Below are 16,767 nucleotides of genomic sequence, written 5' to 3'. Positions count from 1 at the left end.
ATAAAATGCAAAGAGAGGGGGTCTGAATACTTTCTGAATCCACTGTATCTTGAGACATTCCCGTAAATGTCAACATACGCTATAACTGGATCAGGATTTGAAGTTAGACTCCAGAAACAGGCACTCTGGACACATTTATTTGCACACCTACAGTAGATGTACTGACACTAAAACAATTCCAAGATGGTAGTCAGTTTCACAGCATCTGCAAGAACTGCAGCATAATAAGGAGAGGGCATACAAATGGCAGACACGAGGCACCCCAGCCACTGAAGACCCAAAGTCCAAGTGCAATGCTACTCAATAAGAAATAACATAACTCACAGTTATTAGTTATTTCATTTTAAAACATCTGTAGTTTAATTATGAATACCAATCACCATTAATAACCAGCAGATCCAGGTAATCGAACAGTGGGCAATTTCCTAAGTAAGCACTGACATTTTCTTTTTTTACATTCTAGAACCAGAATAAATTTTCTCATTAAATATCTGACAGAGAACATGGATGGTTCAATCAATCAATCAATCAATCAATCAATCAATCAATCAATCAATCAATCAATCATTTTATTTTCATTGTGTAACACAACAAAATTACTTTTGTAGCAACCCCTAGGTGCATTTAAACTTCAAAAGGCAAATAGTGCGAAACATTATCTCAGACTGAGGAGATGTTAGAGTTCAACACGCTTATGGCAGTTGGGAAAAAAACCTTTTTTAGTCTGTTTGTGTGTGAACAAATTGATCTGAAGTGCCTGACTAATTGGAGGAGCTTAAACAAGTTATGTCTGGGATGATTGATATTCCTTGATGATGTTTTTATCCCTTCTCAAACAGCGAGTCTTGTACAGATGTTCAAGAGATGGCAGTTTAGTGCCAACAATAGAGAGAGATTAGGAGCATGTGCTGATACAATGCACTGTCACACCCACCACATGACAAACCACCTCAAGATTCCAGATTAGGACCCACATGTAGCCATGAGATGGGTGACACCACAGCACCACACTAGTTCAGATGGAATAGAACCAGTGTGAGTTTTTTTATGGTGGCTGGAGTGCCAATTCTGTCAGCAACCCCCAGGTTTTTCCCTGCAGGTTGGAGGGCTTACTTGCAGGGTTGGATGCAGGTTAATGTCATACCCAGGACACAGCAATTGCAGGTTAAGAGCCCAACAGAGTAGAGTCACTTCTGGCATTTATGGGATTTGAACTGGCGACCTTCCAACCCTCCGCCTGGTGCCAACAAAGTCCTGTGCTATTTGTACGTCCCACTGCAGGGCTTTTTCAGTGGTTTTGATGTAGCTAGTGTACCAGGCTGTCATGCAGTTAGTCAAGATGCTCTCTTTAGTGCATCTGTAAAGGTTGACCAACAGCTTCTGGGAGGGGGTAGCCTTCTCAGAAAGCAGAGAGGTTATCGTGCTTTGTCTACTACCACTGAAGTATTGTCAGCCCAGGAGAGGTCTGCTGTGATGGTGACTCCCAGAAATTTAAAGCTGGAGAGTCTCTCCATAGCCTATTGTGAATGATCAGTACAATGGAATTCCTAGTAATTGAGATGAATTATGAGCAGCACTGTGAAACAGTGGTAAGAGGAGCTGCCTCACCTCTTCAGTTACACAGGCTCACTTTCCTGTCTGGTCGATGTCCTTTCTCCATGTGTTTTTATAGGCTTTCTCCATATAATCCAGTTTATTATCAAAATCATAACATCCATCCATCCATCCATTTTCCAACCCGCTGAATCCGAACACAGGGTCACGGGGGTCCGCTGGAGCCAATCCCAGCCAACACAGGGCACAAGGCAGGAAACAATCCTGGGCAGGGTGCCAACCCACCACAGCAAAATCATAACATGTCAGGTTAATTCCTCCATCCTTCTATTACCTAAAGTTAGTTATTCCAATTATAGGGTAGTGAAATGTTATTTTAATTGTCGTGTCTATAAGTAAGTGTGAGAGAGTGCCCTGTGATGGGCTAGTGCCCCATTCAGCCCACCCTGGGTTTGATGCCTACCTTAAGCACAGTGGCAGGATATGTTTTCAATCCTAGCAATCCTTTAGTTTAGAGAACAAATGGAGGAATGAATCAAGAGAATGACTTTCAGACAGATGCATCCTATTCTTCACATTGCCATTTTATTTTAATGAAGCTTTCTTTGACCACAGAGCAATATACTCAAATGTAAATTGAATATTTACACAGTCATAGAAGACATGGATGGACTGGCCTACTGGCCATAGTGGATGGTTACTTTACCCGGCCAGGAAGGACATGAACATATGACCATTAGTTGGTTAATGGTACCTTTTCCCAGTCAGGAGGCCATTATGAGATGCGGAAGGACACACATCCCAGCCAGGTTGGTTGCTGGTACCTTTCCAGCCAGGAGGCCACAACATAAGGACAGAAGGAAAGACTGCTTCCTGCCGCCATATATTCCCCCTATACCCAGGATGGCGGCATCCCTCTGGTGGAACTCCCTTTTGTACACTTGCAGGGCATTTTTGGGAGCTGTAGTCCGGAGGGGCAGCAATGTTGGGTGTTGGGGTACTTGCGTACAACACGAGGTAGCTGAAGAGGAACAGCCCAGCTACTACTGACGTGCAGTGTTGTGGCAACAGAAGCATAAAAGAAGTCACCTCCTTCTACATCAGGGGTCAGTGTCAGGAGGAGGTGAACAAGGCTTGCTCATAGAAGAGTGGAGGCGAAAATGTAAAGTAGAGGAAAAAAACGAAGCAAAGCAAAATGGAACAGAATTGAACAGTTTTATCTACTCTCAATAAATATAAAATCCTAAGTCTAAAAGTGCAACGGTTTTGTGCAACGATTTTATATGACTTTTTTTGTCACGTTTTTTGTCACGCTTTAAATCGGGCTTATTTTAAAACCTACATATATATGTTTGGTATTATTCTTTTCAGAATTTATCAAACTTTAATGTGATGTTGTTAGATTTTCATATTCTTATTCCGTTTCTAAATTATAGACTAAAAAATATCAAGAACTCAGGTCCCGTGAGATGAGACTTGTGCCAAGAGATTTAACTATGCCCGGGGCCGGAAATAAAAAACAAACAGTAGGAGAGCTGCTTTACAGGCCTTTAAATGTTTGAAGCGCCGCGTGAGATGCATATCACACAGCATGGCAGCAGCAGCAAGTCAGCAGCTAATCGAGCAAAGAGGAGGTAAAAAAAAAAAACTGTGTTTCCCATTTAAGAGGGGGTCTCGGATGAGCGACCGCATCTCCTTGGGGGTGTGCTCAGCCCCCCTCTTCATAGAGGCAGAGGCGTGAAGTGGCTGGCGTGTAGTGCAGGCCTGGGGGGTTGGTGAGCAAAGTGAGCAGGGGGCGAACCCCTTAGTCTGTCTATAAAAACCTGTCAAAGGTATTGTTTAAATTAAAAACGTCTTTCCTTGAACCCATGACTGTGTGGTTTGATTCTGACGGGGTGTTTGCCGTGCAGGTGTGTCTCCCTACAGGTCATAATAGCATCATGCAGAAAAGAAAAGTCATTTCTTTCAAATCCCCATTGTAGAAAATTACGGTCTGACAAATTCATGACATGTACAATCTCAAATTAATGTGCAAACCAAATATTTTGCTAAACCAATAATCATCAGGACTTCAGTAAAATAATACATCTAAGGAGCTATATGATAAATTTACCAAGACGCAACTAATATTATTAGTGATTAGTTAAGCAGTCTTTAAGAATGATATGACTTAACACCAACTTCTGCTTTTGGGGAGTGCCCAACATGCACTAGCGGCCCAAGGGAGCATGAAAGGGTGATTAGTGTTGTGGCAGGCGGCCGGGGTCCATGCCCAGCCGGGACGCCCCTGCACTCTATATTCAGGGGGAGCAGCCCTGGACAGTGCAATACATCCCCCTGGACGCTAGATGGCCACCCCCCTGGGTTGGAGCGGTGCCTCGGTTTCCCGCAGGGCTCCATGGGAATTGGAGTTGGGTGCAGCCCTGTTGGGTCACCGCAGGCACTGCTAGGGGGTGCTGCAGGTGGGACTCCTGAGCCCATATTGGCAACGTATTCACCACACCCGGAAGTGTGGCCGGAACACGGCAATCAAGCACCTGAAGCACTTCCGGGTGAACTATAAAAGGGGCCAGCAGCCACCACTTCGGGAGTCAGAGTCGGGAGGAGGAGGATGAGGTTGCCAGGAAGGAGTGGTGGAGGAAGAGAAAAAGTGTTGTATTGTGTGGGTTTATGCTTGGGACTGTGTATTGCCTCTGGGATACGGGGAAGTCGTGCGCCCACAGGTGAAGAGAAAAATAAATATTTGGTTAATTTTACACGTGCCTCCATGTGAATCTGTGTCGGGTTGGGTGCATATAGAGCGCCTTTGCTACAGTGTTTAAAAGCATGACGTGAAATACAACCGTTAGGCTTATTAGACACCTGCCTGATTTATAGGTACGAATTTCAACTTTCATTTACATATTAACTACTTTAAAAGGCTGATGGCTTTTTCCAAGGCGACTTGCAATGAGAAGTCAAGCAAAATGACACCTTTCATTGGCTAACTGAACAGATTACAGTATGTATGCTTTTGAGGCAGCTTAGACCCCCTTCTTCAGCCTAAGCTCCATTGAAAGCTTGCATATTGTAATCTGTTCAGTTAGCCAACAAAAAGTGCCATTTTGCTTGACTTCTCATTGTATCCGTTATGGCTAACACAGTACAACACCCTACTACTCCAATGCGACTTAAAGCACTTGAGATGTAAGAAAGGGCTTTGCTCAACAAAGTAACCAAGAACTTATTGGTCACTCTAACCAAGCTGCAAAAGTCCTCTGCTGAAATGGGAGAACCTGTTGGAAGGAGGACCATCTCAGCAGCACTCCATCAAGCAGGTGTTTATGGTAGAATTGGCCAGAGAGAAAACCAGCCTTGAGTAAAAAAAGCATATGATAGTGTAAAGGATTCTGCATACACATAGAAAAAGAGTCTCTGGTCTGATGGGGCAAAAATAAAACTCGTTAGGCTGAACTCCAATAGCTATGTCTGGCTTGTATCATCCCTATGGTGAATCATAGTGGTGGCAGCATCATACTATGGGGGTGCTTCTCAGCAGCCAGGACAGGGAAACTACTCAGAATTGTGGGAAGGATGAATGGAGCCAAAAACAGAGGAGTCCTTGAAGAAAACCTGCCCCAGAATGCCTGAGGCCTCAGACACTAGTGGCCCAACGGAGCATGGAGGGGCGATTAGTGTTAAAGAAGATGACGGGAAACATGAGCGATGGCTTATTAGACACGTGCCAAATGTACGGGTATGTATTTCAACTTTCATTTATGTACGAGTATTAATTACTTATTATTATTGAGCTGATGGCTTTATCCAAGGCAACTTCAAACACCTGAGATGCTTTTGGTTCAGTTTCATTTGTACAAGTCAGTGCCGGATTAACCAATAGGCACATGTAGCATATGCTACGGGCCCCGCAATTTCGGGGGCCCCCAAATGGTGGACCCAATATTTAATGAAAAAGTGTAGCATTGAAAAACTGGTCTTTAAAAATATTATCTTTACGTTTTCAAACTGTATATTTCTTACACAACAAAACTTTAGGGGCCCAACACATAAAATTCACATAAATATTATAAGATTCTTATTATAATCGAGAGTAAAATAATTATTTAGTCTGGTTTGAACTGTTCAGAATCTAAACTTCAGATGATGCAGACCAAAAGGGCCCCCAAATTTGAAATGTGCTATGGGCCCCCAAAGCTCTTAATCCGGCCCTGGTACAAGTGAAGTGTCTCACTCATGGCCACACAACCTCAGGGTTTGTAGTCCAAAGCCTTAAGGCCTACCGCACTGCCTGCTATTTATCACCACTGCATGAAGTCAGCATAAAGGGAAATTACAGTTTAGAGTTTTAGTTTTTGAACATGCTTTTAAGTATTTGTGTTTTTATGTATTTATTATTTAATTGCATTTTATTCAAAAAAAAGGCTGGCAATGAATAATATTTTATATAACAATAAATGCTAAATATAAAGTGGGAGAAAGTGAGATGGCGGAATAAATGTGTTACTGTCAGGAAATAATATCTGGGCGACTTGTTTTAGCAAGTTACCAACATAGCATAAGGCGAATGTTTACATCCATGTATTTACTGACCGTGCTTAATCCAATTTTAAAGTGACAAGGTTCTGAAACCAATCACACCTGTGGGTAGATTTGCCAAATGTGCAAGTCTTTGGGATTTGGGATCAAACAGGAACACATGGAGAAAAAAAAACACGCAGACGTGGAGTGGGTGCAGTCTCCACAGACATGGTGCTACCGTGTTGTCTTGTCGTCATTTTCATCTTCATTATTATCATTTATAATCCACCACCTTAAAGATGGTCTTTACAAGGATACCGGGGTCTCAATAAGAGACCGAAGTGGCACTTTACATGAGAAACTGTCTCAGATAGTGTGTACTCCCTAAGAGTAGCTCTTTTGCACAAGGCTTTCCTAGTAGCCATTTGAGGCAGTTGTTAAAGCTCTCCTTCAGGGTTCTGTGTGCTCCAGTGACAACTGGCACTGTTCTCCTGTTGCAGTTGCATGTTCATCTGGTTTTGATCTCCAGATCTCAATATTTGCTAATCTTCTTGGCTGCTTTTGTTAGAAGATTAGAATCATGTAGGACACCAACATCAATTAGGAGGCAAGCTTTTGCCTTCATTAATATTATTATTATTATTATTATTATTATTATTTAAGCACTGCCTGCAATAGTTTGTTGCTGCTTTGTACCCATTAGAATCAAGAATGGGGTCCAATCGCCTGCAAAACTGAAATGGGATTTTAAGGGTTAAGCAAATGGGCAGACAGATAATAAATACAACAGAATTCTCAAAGCCCCTTCATCTCACTGAAAGGATTGGACACAAAGAAGAAACCTGCCATGGGTACTGTGCCAGTAGGCTGTGGCACAAAATCATGTACAGTATACACACACACAATCACACACACAAACTGGATTAATGTAGATTCCACAGTTCATCTAACCTACACACTTGGGGATGTGGGAGGAGAAAAGCAAATGCAGACATGAGAAGAATGTAAAAACTACACAGAGAACGTCCAGGCCAGGATTCAAACACAGCGCACTGAATCTGGGAGGTGGAAGCCCTCCTGCTACTAACAACAACAAGAAGAAGAAGAAGAAGAAGAAGAAGAAGAAGAAGAAGAATGCCCCTAGAATCCCTAAATTGGATTAAGTGGGTTTTACAATGCTATTTTATAATAATAATAATAACAATCCATTATCCTCCACCATTTAATCCAGATCTAAGCAATTTAGGCTGGAGGAAACCATGGACAGAGTGCCTGTATATTATTATTATTATTATTATTATTATTATTATTATTATTCATACATTACCTACCCAATTTAATCCCATTCAAGGTGTCTTAGCTGGAAGAAATGCTGAACAGAGTGCCTTTATAATAATAATAATAATAATAATAATAATAATAATAATAATACTATACAGGCACTCCATCCAGGGTTTCTTCCAGCCTAAATTACCTAGAACTGGATTAAATGGGGGTAGACAATTATTATTATTATTGTTATTACTATTATTATTATTATTATTATAACCCATAGCTGCTCTAAATTGGATTAATTAGGTTTTACAATGTTATTTAATAATAATAATAATAATAATACAGGCACTCTGTCCAGGGTTTCTTCCAGCCTAAATTACCTTGAAAGGGATTAAATGGCGATAGATAATAATATTATTATTATTATCCATCCATCCATTATCCAACCCTCTATATCCTAACACAGGGTCACGGGGGTCTGCTGGAGCCAATCCCAGCCAACACAGGGCGCAAGGCAGGAAACAAACCCCGGGCAGGGTGCCTGCCCACTGCAGGGCACACACACACACACACACACAAACACAAACACACGCACACTAGGGACAGTTTAGGATCGCTAATGCACCTAACCTGCATGTCTTTGGACTGTGGGAGGAAACTGGAGCACCAGGAGGAAACCCACGCAGACATGGGGAGAACATGCAAACTCCACGCAGGGAGGACCCGGAAAGCGACCTGGGGCTCCTTACTGCAAGGCTGCAGCGCTACCCACTGCGCCACTGTGCCGCCATTATTATTATTATTATTAATAATATTATTAAATAGCATTATAAAACCTAATTAATCAAATTTAGGGCTGCTAAGGGAATTATTATTATTATGAATAATGCCCCTAGCAGCCCTAAATGGGATTAATTAGGTTTTATAATGCTATTTAATAATAATAATAATAATAATAATAATAATAATAATTCCCCTAGCATCCCTAAATTGGACTAAGTGGGTTTCACAATGTCATTTTATAATCATCATCATCATAATGGCTTCAGCAGCTTTAAACTGGATGAAGTGGGTCATGGAATGACATTTTATAGTATTTTATGATAATAATAATTGCAGAGTCCCTTCCAGGGATACTTTCTGCCTTGTGGATGATGCTGCCAAAAAAGGCTTAGGCTGAATTTGCATGACAGATGCTGCACAGTGACAGTCAATGAATGGCAACAATCACACACAGACACACGCCAGGGCAATGTAGAACTACCAATCATCACAAAACGCCAGTCTTTGCATTGTGGCTGCAGCCAATAGAATAAGAGAATGCCTGGAGACTTCACCCAGCTACCAAAGTGATTGTTGAACCCCTGGAACCCCAGGAGCTAAGAAGCAGTAGTACAAGTCCCTACAACACCATTATATGAATAATAGTAAGAGCAATAATTATAATTCAGAATAAAAGCAAGAATGAAAAGTAGACTATTCTGAAGAAGGACCAAAACTGATGCAGGGTTTGCTGCAGCATGCAGGCAGTGTGGTGTAGTGGGTAAAGCTTTGGGCTTGACATCTTGAGGCTATGGGTTCCAACCCTACTACTAGCACTGAGTGACCCTGAACAGGTCAGTTCATTTGGCTCTGCTCTAAATGGAAAATCAAAAGCAAAAAATGTAACTCATTATATTTCTCAGATGATGTAAGTGGCCTTGGATAAAGATGTTATTCAGTTACTAATTATCTATTACGCATAACTCAATACATAATCACATTGAGCATGTGTGGAGACATTGTGTATACAGTTATTTAAATATTTTTTGATATTGTGGGAGGTGTGACAGCACGCTGACTGAGCATTCTGGGTTCAAGTCCCTAACCTAATCATTTGTTGGATGAAGTTTGTATTTTCTAACAATCTGTGTGTGTGTGTGTGTGTGTGCGTGTGTGTGTGTGTGTGTGTGTGTGTGTTTCTTTCTTTGATACTACATTTTTTTCTCCTGCATCCCAATGACTGTTAAGTATTGATTCTAAATTGGTTCTGTACCCATTTTTTTGAGGGGGTCTTACAGTGGACTGGCACCTGTTCCACAGTTTTCTCCTCCCTTACACCCTCGCCCCTACTGTGGATTACACGATCAGGTTTAAAAATTTTCTGTGCTGTTTAACATTATATGCTAAATGTCACAAATTGGTAATTGTAAAGAAAGCTGTCTAAAAATCAACTGTATTGGACTTCAGTCGCTTTGTTTTGTGTGTGAGGTAAGATTTTATAACCCCATAGAGATTGCACAGAAAGTTGATCACATCGCTTAAGGACACTCACCTTTGATATCTGACGGAGAAGGGCAGCCTCTGGTGATTTATTGGTGTAAAGCAGCCAGCTTATTTCCATCATTTCTTATCGAGCCTCACTGTTCATTTTGTGCTTTGGCAAATGGCTTCAGTCACATTGTTTCCTTCTGTGGCATTATCATATCTTGTAATGAAGGGCATATCCCGTTTCTTTAGTTTTATTATCAGAATCAATTTCATTGTAACAGTTTGGAATCTGCTGTTGGGTATTGTGAAACTTTTCTTAATGGCTTGCTGTTTTTCTTGGGCTTACTCTTTAATATCTGATTTGATTTTTTGTTCCTGTTTTTCTTCCAACTTTAATTTCACAAGCTGGTTTGATAGGGTAACTTAAAACTGAGCACTTGTAACACCCTTATATAGATGATTGGTATGCCCGTGTATCCTGCCAAATACAGTTGCATTCATTTCTCATTGTTGCCTGTGGAGACTTAAGATTTCACTGTGCGTTTTATCATTTCAGCAGCCTTTTTTTTTTTTTGCAGCCTTCGGAACCATCTGGAAGGTTGCTGTGGAAACAGAAATAGATGCCATGGCAACATGAGGACGAAAAGAGGAGGGGGGAGTTACCCAGGAAACTTTGGTTGCTATAGCGACTGCATCACTCCAAGCAAAATTAGTGGTATCCGCTAGAAGGCGTGTGGCTTCAGTCATCTTCATTCTTGAGACGTCCGCTGCTCGCTCGTAGCAATTCTTGAATACTTGCTCAGGTCACTCACAAAAGCAATCGAAGGCGCTTTTCCCATTTGCCCAGTCTGATCATCTACAAGTAGATTTAAGCAGCGAGTGGAGGGACTTACAATATACATTCTTTTTACGTGAACAAATGCATCTTGAGGCAACAATTCAACAATTACATATGCGTGGGGATTTTAATGTGCATGTAAAAAAAATAAACATATCGCGACGCATATATATATATATTTATATATATTTGATTATTACTGTCTAAATTTTAACGTTTTCATTGAGACCTTTACACATACAGGACGCTAAGTCGACGACTACATTAGACTGTAAGTTTTATTACCACATACACGTAATTTTCCAGTTGTGCGCACAACGCGATAAGGATTGGACAGACTTGTACCCTTCATGAACAAATGTCAGTGAGTGGAGGTGAAATACGCTGGCAGCCTATCTTATATGTCGCGTTTTTCTTTTGCTTTCTAAACTGTTGCATTGACGCCTTTCACTTGAAATACAGACTCGATAAATAAATGCCCACTTTACGTTGAGAATTATCACTAAAAGAATACAATCACCTAAATCGACTTGGCAAAAAGAAAGAAAAAACGGGAATACAAAAAAATATAAATCTATCCATGTACATATCTGTAAGTATATAGAAATTGGTATATATAAATGTCACCCAGCCGGCCTTATTAGTAGCCTACTGTGATTTGTGCCGCTTTTCAGGATAAGAAGGCAGAACATGGATCTCGTTAACGAAGTAGCAAAACAACCGTAAAATGTTTGGCTCTACAGCGAATGGAGTTGAACTCACTGGGACAGGACACACTTAGTTTTACCTACGGTACGGTATGGCGTCGCCTCCACACAACATAATTGCACTGACACGTCACGATTATTAGTAGTGGCTTAGAGTGTGATGAACACTGCCATTTGCCCCTTTTAAACGTCAGTGAATATCTTTTTGATGTTCACATAGTTTTGACTGTTTGGTGTGCAGTTGCTGTTTTTAAAGTTGGACGACTTGAAAGCACTGTTGATGCCTTCCTCCACCACCATGTACTCGGATTTGCTCAAAGAGGACGAGCTGCGCGCTTTCTTCAGCTCTTCGGTGGACGACAGGTGCTGGCAGCTGCCGACGTGCAGGTACTGCGCCTGCTCCTCTCCCTCCGTCTCCCGGTGGTAAAAGTAGTTAAAATTGGATACAATGACAGGCACTGGAAGGGCGATGGTGAGCACACCAGCGATTGCACACAGTGACCCGACAATTTTGCCACCTATCGTGACGGGGTGCATGTCTCCATAGCCAACCGTCGTCATGGTGACCACTGCCCACCAGAAGGCATCGGGGATGCTGTTAAAGCCAGAGGTGGGGTCGTCGGCTTCGGCAAAATAGACGGCGCTAGAGAAAAGGATGACCCCAATAAAAAGGAAGAAAATCAACAACCCCAGTTCCCTCATGCTGGCTTTCAGAGTCTGTCCCAAAATCTGGAGCCCTTTCGAGTGCCGGGAGAGTTTAAAGATCCGGAAAACTCTCACCAGCCTGATGACTCGCAGAATTGCCAAAGACATGGCCTGCTGACCGTTGCCCTGCCTTTCGGCCAGCTCAGTCCCTAGGGTAATGAAGTATGGAATGATGGCCACAATGTCTATGATGTTCATGATATTTTTGGAAAACGTGGCTTTGCTAGGGCAAGCGAAGAATCTCACGAGCAGTTCGAAAGAAAACCAGATGATGCAAAGCGTCTCTACCACGAAAAAAGGATCTGTAAAACTGTTGGACAGGTAAGGATTTGTTCCGTTTATAACAGGTGCTATGGGGCTGGGGTACTCCTTATCGTCCCTAAACTCGGGCAAGGTTTCCAGGCAAAATATAACAATGGAGATTAGAATGACCAAAACGGAGACAATTGCGATGCCCCGAGCTGGCCCGGAGCTCTCGGGATACTCAAACAGTAGCCACACTTGTCTCTGAAACTCATTAGTGGGCAAAGGACGCTCCTCTTCTTTGATAAAGCCTTCGTCTTCCCGGAATTTCTCCATGGCTTCCTCTCCAAGTTCATAAAATCGGATTTCTTCGGAGAAGATGTCAATGGGGACGTTAACGGGTCTCCTGATGCGCCCCCCGGACTGATAGTAATAAAGGATGGCATCAAAGCTGGGTCTGTTTCTGTCAAAAAAGTACTCGTTACGCAGGGGGTCAAAGTAGCGCATCCTCTTTTTAGGGTCACCCAACAACGTCTCTGGGAACTGAGCTAAAGTCTTGAGCTGAGTTTCAAAGCGCAGTCCGGAGATGTTAATGACCACCCGCTCGCAGCACTCATGGTCGGGCTCGTAGCGATCCAAAGAGTGATGCCCGGGCAGCGCCGCCGTCTCCTCCAGAATGTTGTCACAGGCGACCACTGTCATGATGTCGTGCTCAGTCTCCGTATAGCCCGGGTTCACGATGTTGGTGCTTTTCCTCTGCTTCGTGTAAGACGGCGGAGGCGAGTGAAGGAGGCTGAGGTGGTCGTCCATACATGTGCTGGGTTTGGAGGTGCAGGGGAAGCCGCGCCTCCTCCTACGAGCTCCGCTGAGCTGCTCGCCGGCGCACCGCCGCTCCTTGTGCGTGTCCTCCCTCCCTCTCTCTCTCCTTCTCTCCCTCTCTCTCTCTCTTTGTCTTCACTTTTCAATCTCGAATTCCCGCCCCACAGCGCGCACACCGGAGTTTCATAAACAACCTTTTCATCCGCCCCACTGTGCCGGAAAGCCGTGCGCAACGCTTCTTCTCCCCAATCAAATCCCAAACCGAAAGCCCCGAGACGCGCATTCTTCTCGGAGTCCCTTCTGGCTCTTGCCCACTGTGATCTGAGTTAAAAGAGAATTGCCCGGTGGGGTAAAATAAAAGAACGCAAAATAAAAAAAAGAAAAGAAAAGAAAAGAAAATGCCACTCGGGGGAGGGGAAATAAATAAGAGATGAAAGTCTCCCCTGATCGCGCGCACAGTGGGCGTGCTACTGTACAGCCAAGACAATGAAGAACCTGACGACTGCCAGGCGAATTCACATTTCAAACACTTTAGTCTTTGATCTCCGCGCGTGATGCCTACCTCCGGCTTCATAATTTGAGATTCCCCGCACGTGCATGTGCTGGAAAACGTGCGACTAAAGGCGTAGCAACCTGTGTCTGCTTTGGTGCGTGCGTGTCTTGTGGAGATGGCTCCGTTTTATTTCTGCAACAGGAATTTTACAGACAGCAGGTAGTTTGTGATGTCTGAGTCAATGCATTCAGAAGCAGCATGGGATATTAGATATAAATCATGAAAGAGGGAAATACTGGTTACACGATTTTACCAAATCATATGCATTCAATTACGCTGAGCCCGTATTATTTAACAGTACTGCTAGTATGAAAGACTAGACTATCTACATCAATCAGTCAAGCTGACATAGTGCAATGTGCTGTAGCAAAGTCCTTTACAAAGGAAAGGATTTTACAGCGCAGTTTTTGTTGAAAAACATCAAATGACAGACAGACAGACACATAGATAGATAGATAGATAGATAGATAGATAGATAGATAGATAGATAGATAGATAGATAGATAGATAGATAGATAGATAGATAGATAGATACTGTCCCCATCTAGTGTGATAGCCTCCCAGCCAGGTAATGAAACATCACCTGTCCGTGATGGGCTGCCAATCCATCCATGTCTTCCTTTACAGTATATAAGGAGATATTGTTCAATCAATCAATCAATCTATCAATTAATTTTTAGGTTGCATACTGCCATATAATTTGGTCAGATCTACTATATAACTAATAAAGCTTAAAGGTGAGGCTTAAGAATATGTTGGAGAGGCTCCAGAAGCAATTAAGCACACATTGCTAAATAGTTTTGGGTGTGTTACTGTATGAGAAGGAGTTTTAAAAAATAACATTAATAATATAGTGTAATTCAATACAAGACAATGGTTGAATTGGAAACAAAAGGTTATTAAAGTATTGAAAAAAAAATGTGGTGGTCTCTCGTGGAACAAATCCATTGAAGAAGATAACATTGGTATACCCAAACCTTGTTGCTGGTTGTGAAGTCGCTCCTATTACAGTTCAGGCTCCAGGGCCCCAAAATGTAGGTCTGCCACTGCATATAATAGCATATTCTGACTGTATCACACAGCTTAATAGAGACAATATGTTTACAACCCTGTATTCACTTAAATTATTAGACTGAGAAAAAGATAGACATTCATACATAAAGGCCAATAGATAGATAGATAGATAGATAGATAGATAGATAGATAGATAGATAGATAGATAGATAGATAGATAGATAGATAGATAGATAGATAGATAGATAGATCTGCAGTGGGCTGGCGCCCTGCATGGGGTTTGATTCCTGCCTTGCGCCCTGTGTTGGCTGGGATTGGGTCCAGCAGACCCCCGTGACCCTGTAGTTAGGATATAGATAGATAGATAGATAGATAGATAGATAGATAGATAGATAGATAGATAGATAGATAGATAGATAGATAGATAGATAGATAGATAGATAGATAGATAGATGAAGGACAGTCCCAGTGAGGCATTATTACAGGTGTAGTGCCAATCAACTGCTGTCCCAAGCAACTGTCTTCTAACAGTTTAAGGAACACTTAACTTGACTGGCTTCAATTCCAGGATGCCACCTAAAACAGTATATTATATCCCTATCCACGATTGCTTTATGATATATTAAAATGGATCAATGGAAGATATAAAAGGCAAACCCCCCAAAAATTGCTCTCTACTGCCTTTGAGCTTTACTAAATGAGATTCCACCCCTGTATGTCCAGTGGAGTGGAATGTCTACTTACTTATCTTTCAAATACCACAGAACAATTACTTTTCTCACCATGCGTCAGTCTCCCTCCTGTCCCTGCCTTGACTCTTGCCTTCTGCCAGCGAAGCTTTGCCCCAGTTCTTCCTTTGTGAATATAAACTCATTGAACTTGCTGGTTTGAGGCAGCGTATGGAGTCCACTTGGGTCTACTTAGACCAGACACTGAAATCATGTCTTTGGTAATCATAGTGTACTTTGGTATAAGGAGCATAGGCTAGAATTTGCCCATGTGATTCCTGGTGTATCTTCAACCTTAATCCATCAGTAGCCCATTAAAGTCTAGGTCTCCCAGATGGCTGCTCATTTTTCCATTTCCTTCAAGGTGCAAAAACGCCTCACTACTTTACTTTACCTCTTAATCAGGCATTCTACTGTCCTGTAGTGGATAGATGAAAAAATACTGCCATCCAGTTGTCAGCAATAAATTAAATCATAATATTTTATTACTTTTTTTTTTGTTTTTCCATCATATCCAATTAGTTATAATATCATCAGGTGTTTCTGTTTGGAAGGTTATGTACTCTGAAGCCACACGTCACTGGGACCATGCCGTAAATGCATGTATGTGATAGCTCAGGGAGGTGGTAATGTAGTTTTTATTGGTATCTTATTTAAAGGCTAACTGCATGCTTAGTAGTTGTCTGCATTTTGTCAAATTAAAAGTAAGATAATTCAGTTCAAAATGTTTTGCCTTTTTTTTGTGGAACATTTCCCTCTTTATGTTTAATGTAAAAGCTCTTCTTTTTCTTCTTCATACCCCCCTTGTAACAGTGAATCAGAATTTCTTCTTCTTCTTACCCCCATTGTAGCACTGAACCAGAATTTCTGCTTTTTCTTCTTCTTCTGCTTCCTCTTCGTCTTACTCCCCTTGTAGCACTGAATCAGAATTTCTTCTTCTTCTTTCTCTTTCTTTCTTTCTTTCTTTCTTTCTTTCTTTCTTTCTTTCTTTCTTTCTTTCTTTCTTTCTTTCTTTCTTTCTTTCTTTCTTTCTTTCTTTCTTTCTTTCTTTAGTGCATGACTTTATCCAATGTGCCTTACAAAGCAAGTTCTAATGCATAAAATAATGATTAAAAGGAGCAAGTATCCAAAGCAACAGAGAACAAGATAACCATACAAACAAGAGGCAGTTGAAATACTACTTCATAATTGTACTTGCAACAGGAAGGACACACAAACATTCGTATCTTAAACACTTTGTCAGGCTATCCTGTACAAGAGAAACTAAACACTTCCAAAATGTGTAATGAAGAGGTGTGTTTTCAAAAGATGCATTAACACGAGTAAATTTGGTGTAGTCTGAAAACCCAAAGGGAGATCAGTCCACAATTTTGAAGCAAAAATGCAGAGCCTTGTCCAGTCATGGCACATCTGACAATGGGAGGGAAAGTTAGCAGACAGGTGGAGGCAGAAAGGAGTCTTCTTGAAGGGATGTGTGGAAAAACCAAAGGCCGGAGATACTGAGGAGCAAAACCTTTCAGAGAACCAGAGGTCAAGACAAGAGTTTTGAACTGGCTTCTTGAA

At 41.8% G+C, this 16,767-nt stretch overlaps 1 protein-coding gene across 1 annotated transcript in view; it reads right to left on the bottom strand.

Annotated features, from left to right (window-relative positions):
* LOC114647841 (potassium voltage-gated channel subfamily A member 3-like) overlaps positions 1–13,229 on the bottom strand; it is a 72,373-nt gene extending 59,144 nt beyond the window's left edge. The window contains exon 1 of the mRNA XM_051924434.1: positions 9,662–13,229. Within this exon, the coding sequence (XP_051780394.1) occupies positions 11,326–12,900 (1,575 nt within the window). The 5' untranslated portion in view covers positions 12,901–13,229 and the 3' untranslated portion in view covers positions 9,662–11,325. The remainder of the gene's footprint in view (positions 1–9,661) is intronic.
* Positions 13,230–16,767: the final 3,538 nt, after the last annotated feature.

This window comes from Erpetoichthys calabaricus, chromosome 3, assembly GCF_900747795.2.
Source record: "Erpetoichthys calabaricus chromosome 3, fErpCal1.3, whole genome shotgun sequence".
Classification (NCBI taxonomy): Eukaryota; Metazoa; Chordata; class Cladistia; order Polypteriformes; family Polypteridae; genus Erpetoichthys; species Erpetoichthys calabaricus.
This window is presented reverse-complemented; position numbering and strand designations above follow the sequence as displayed.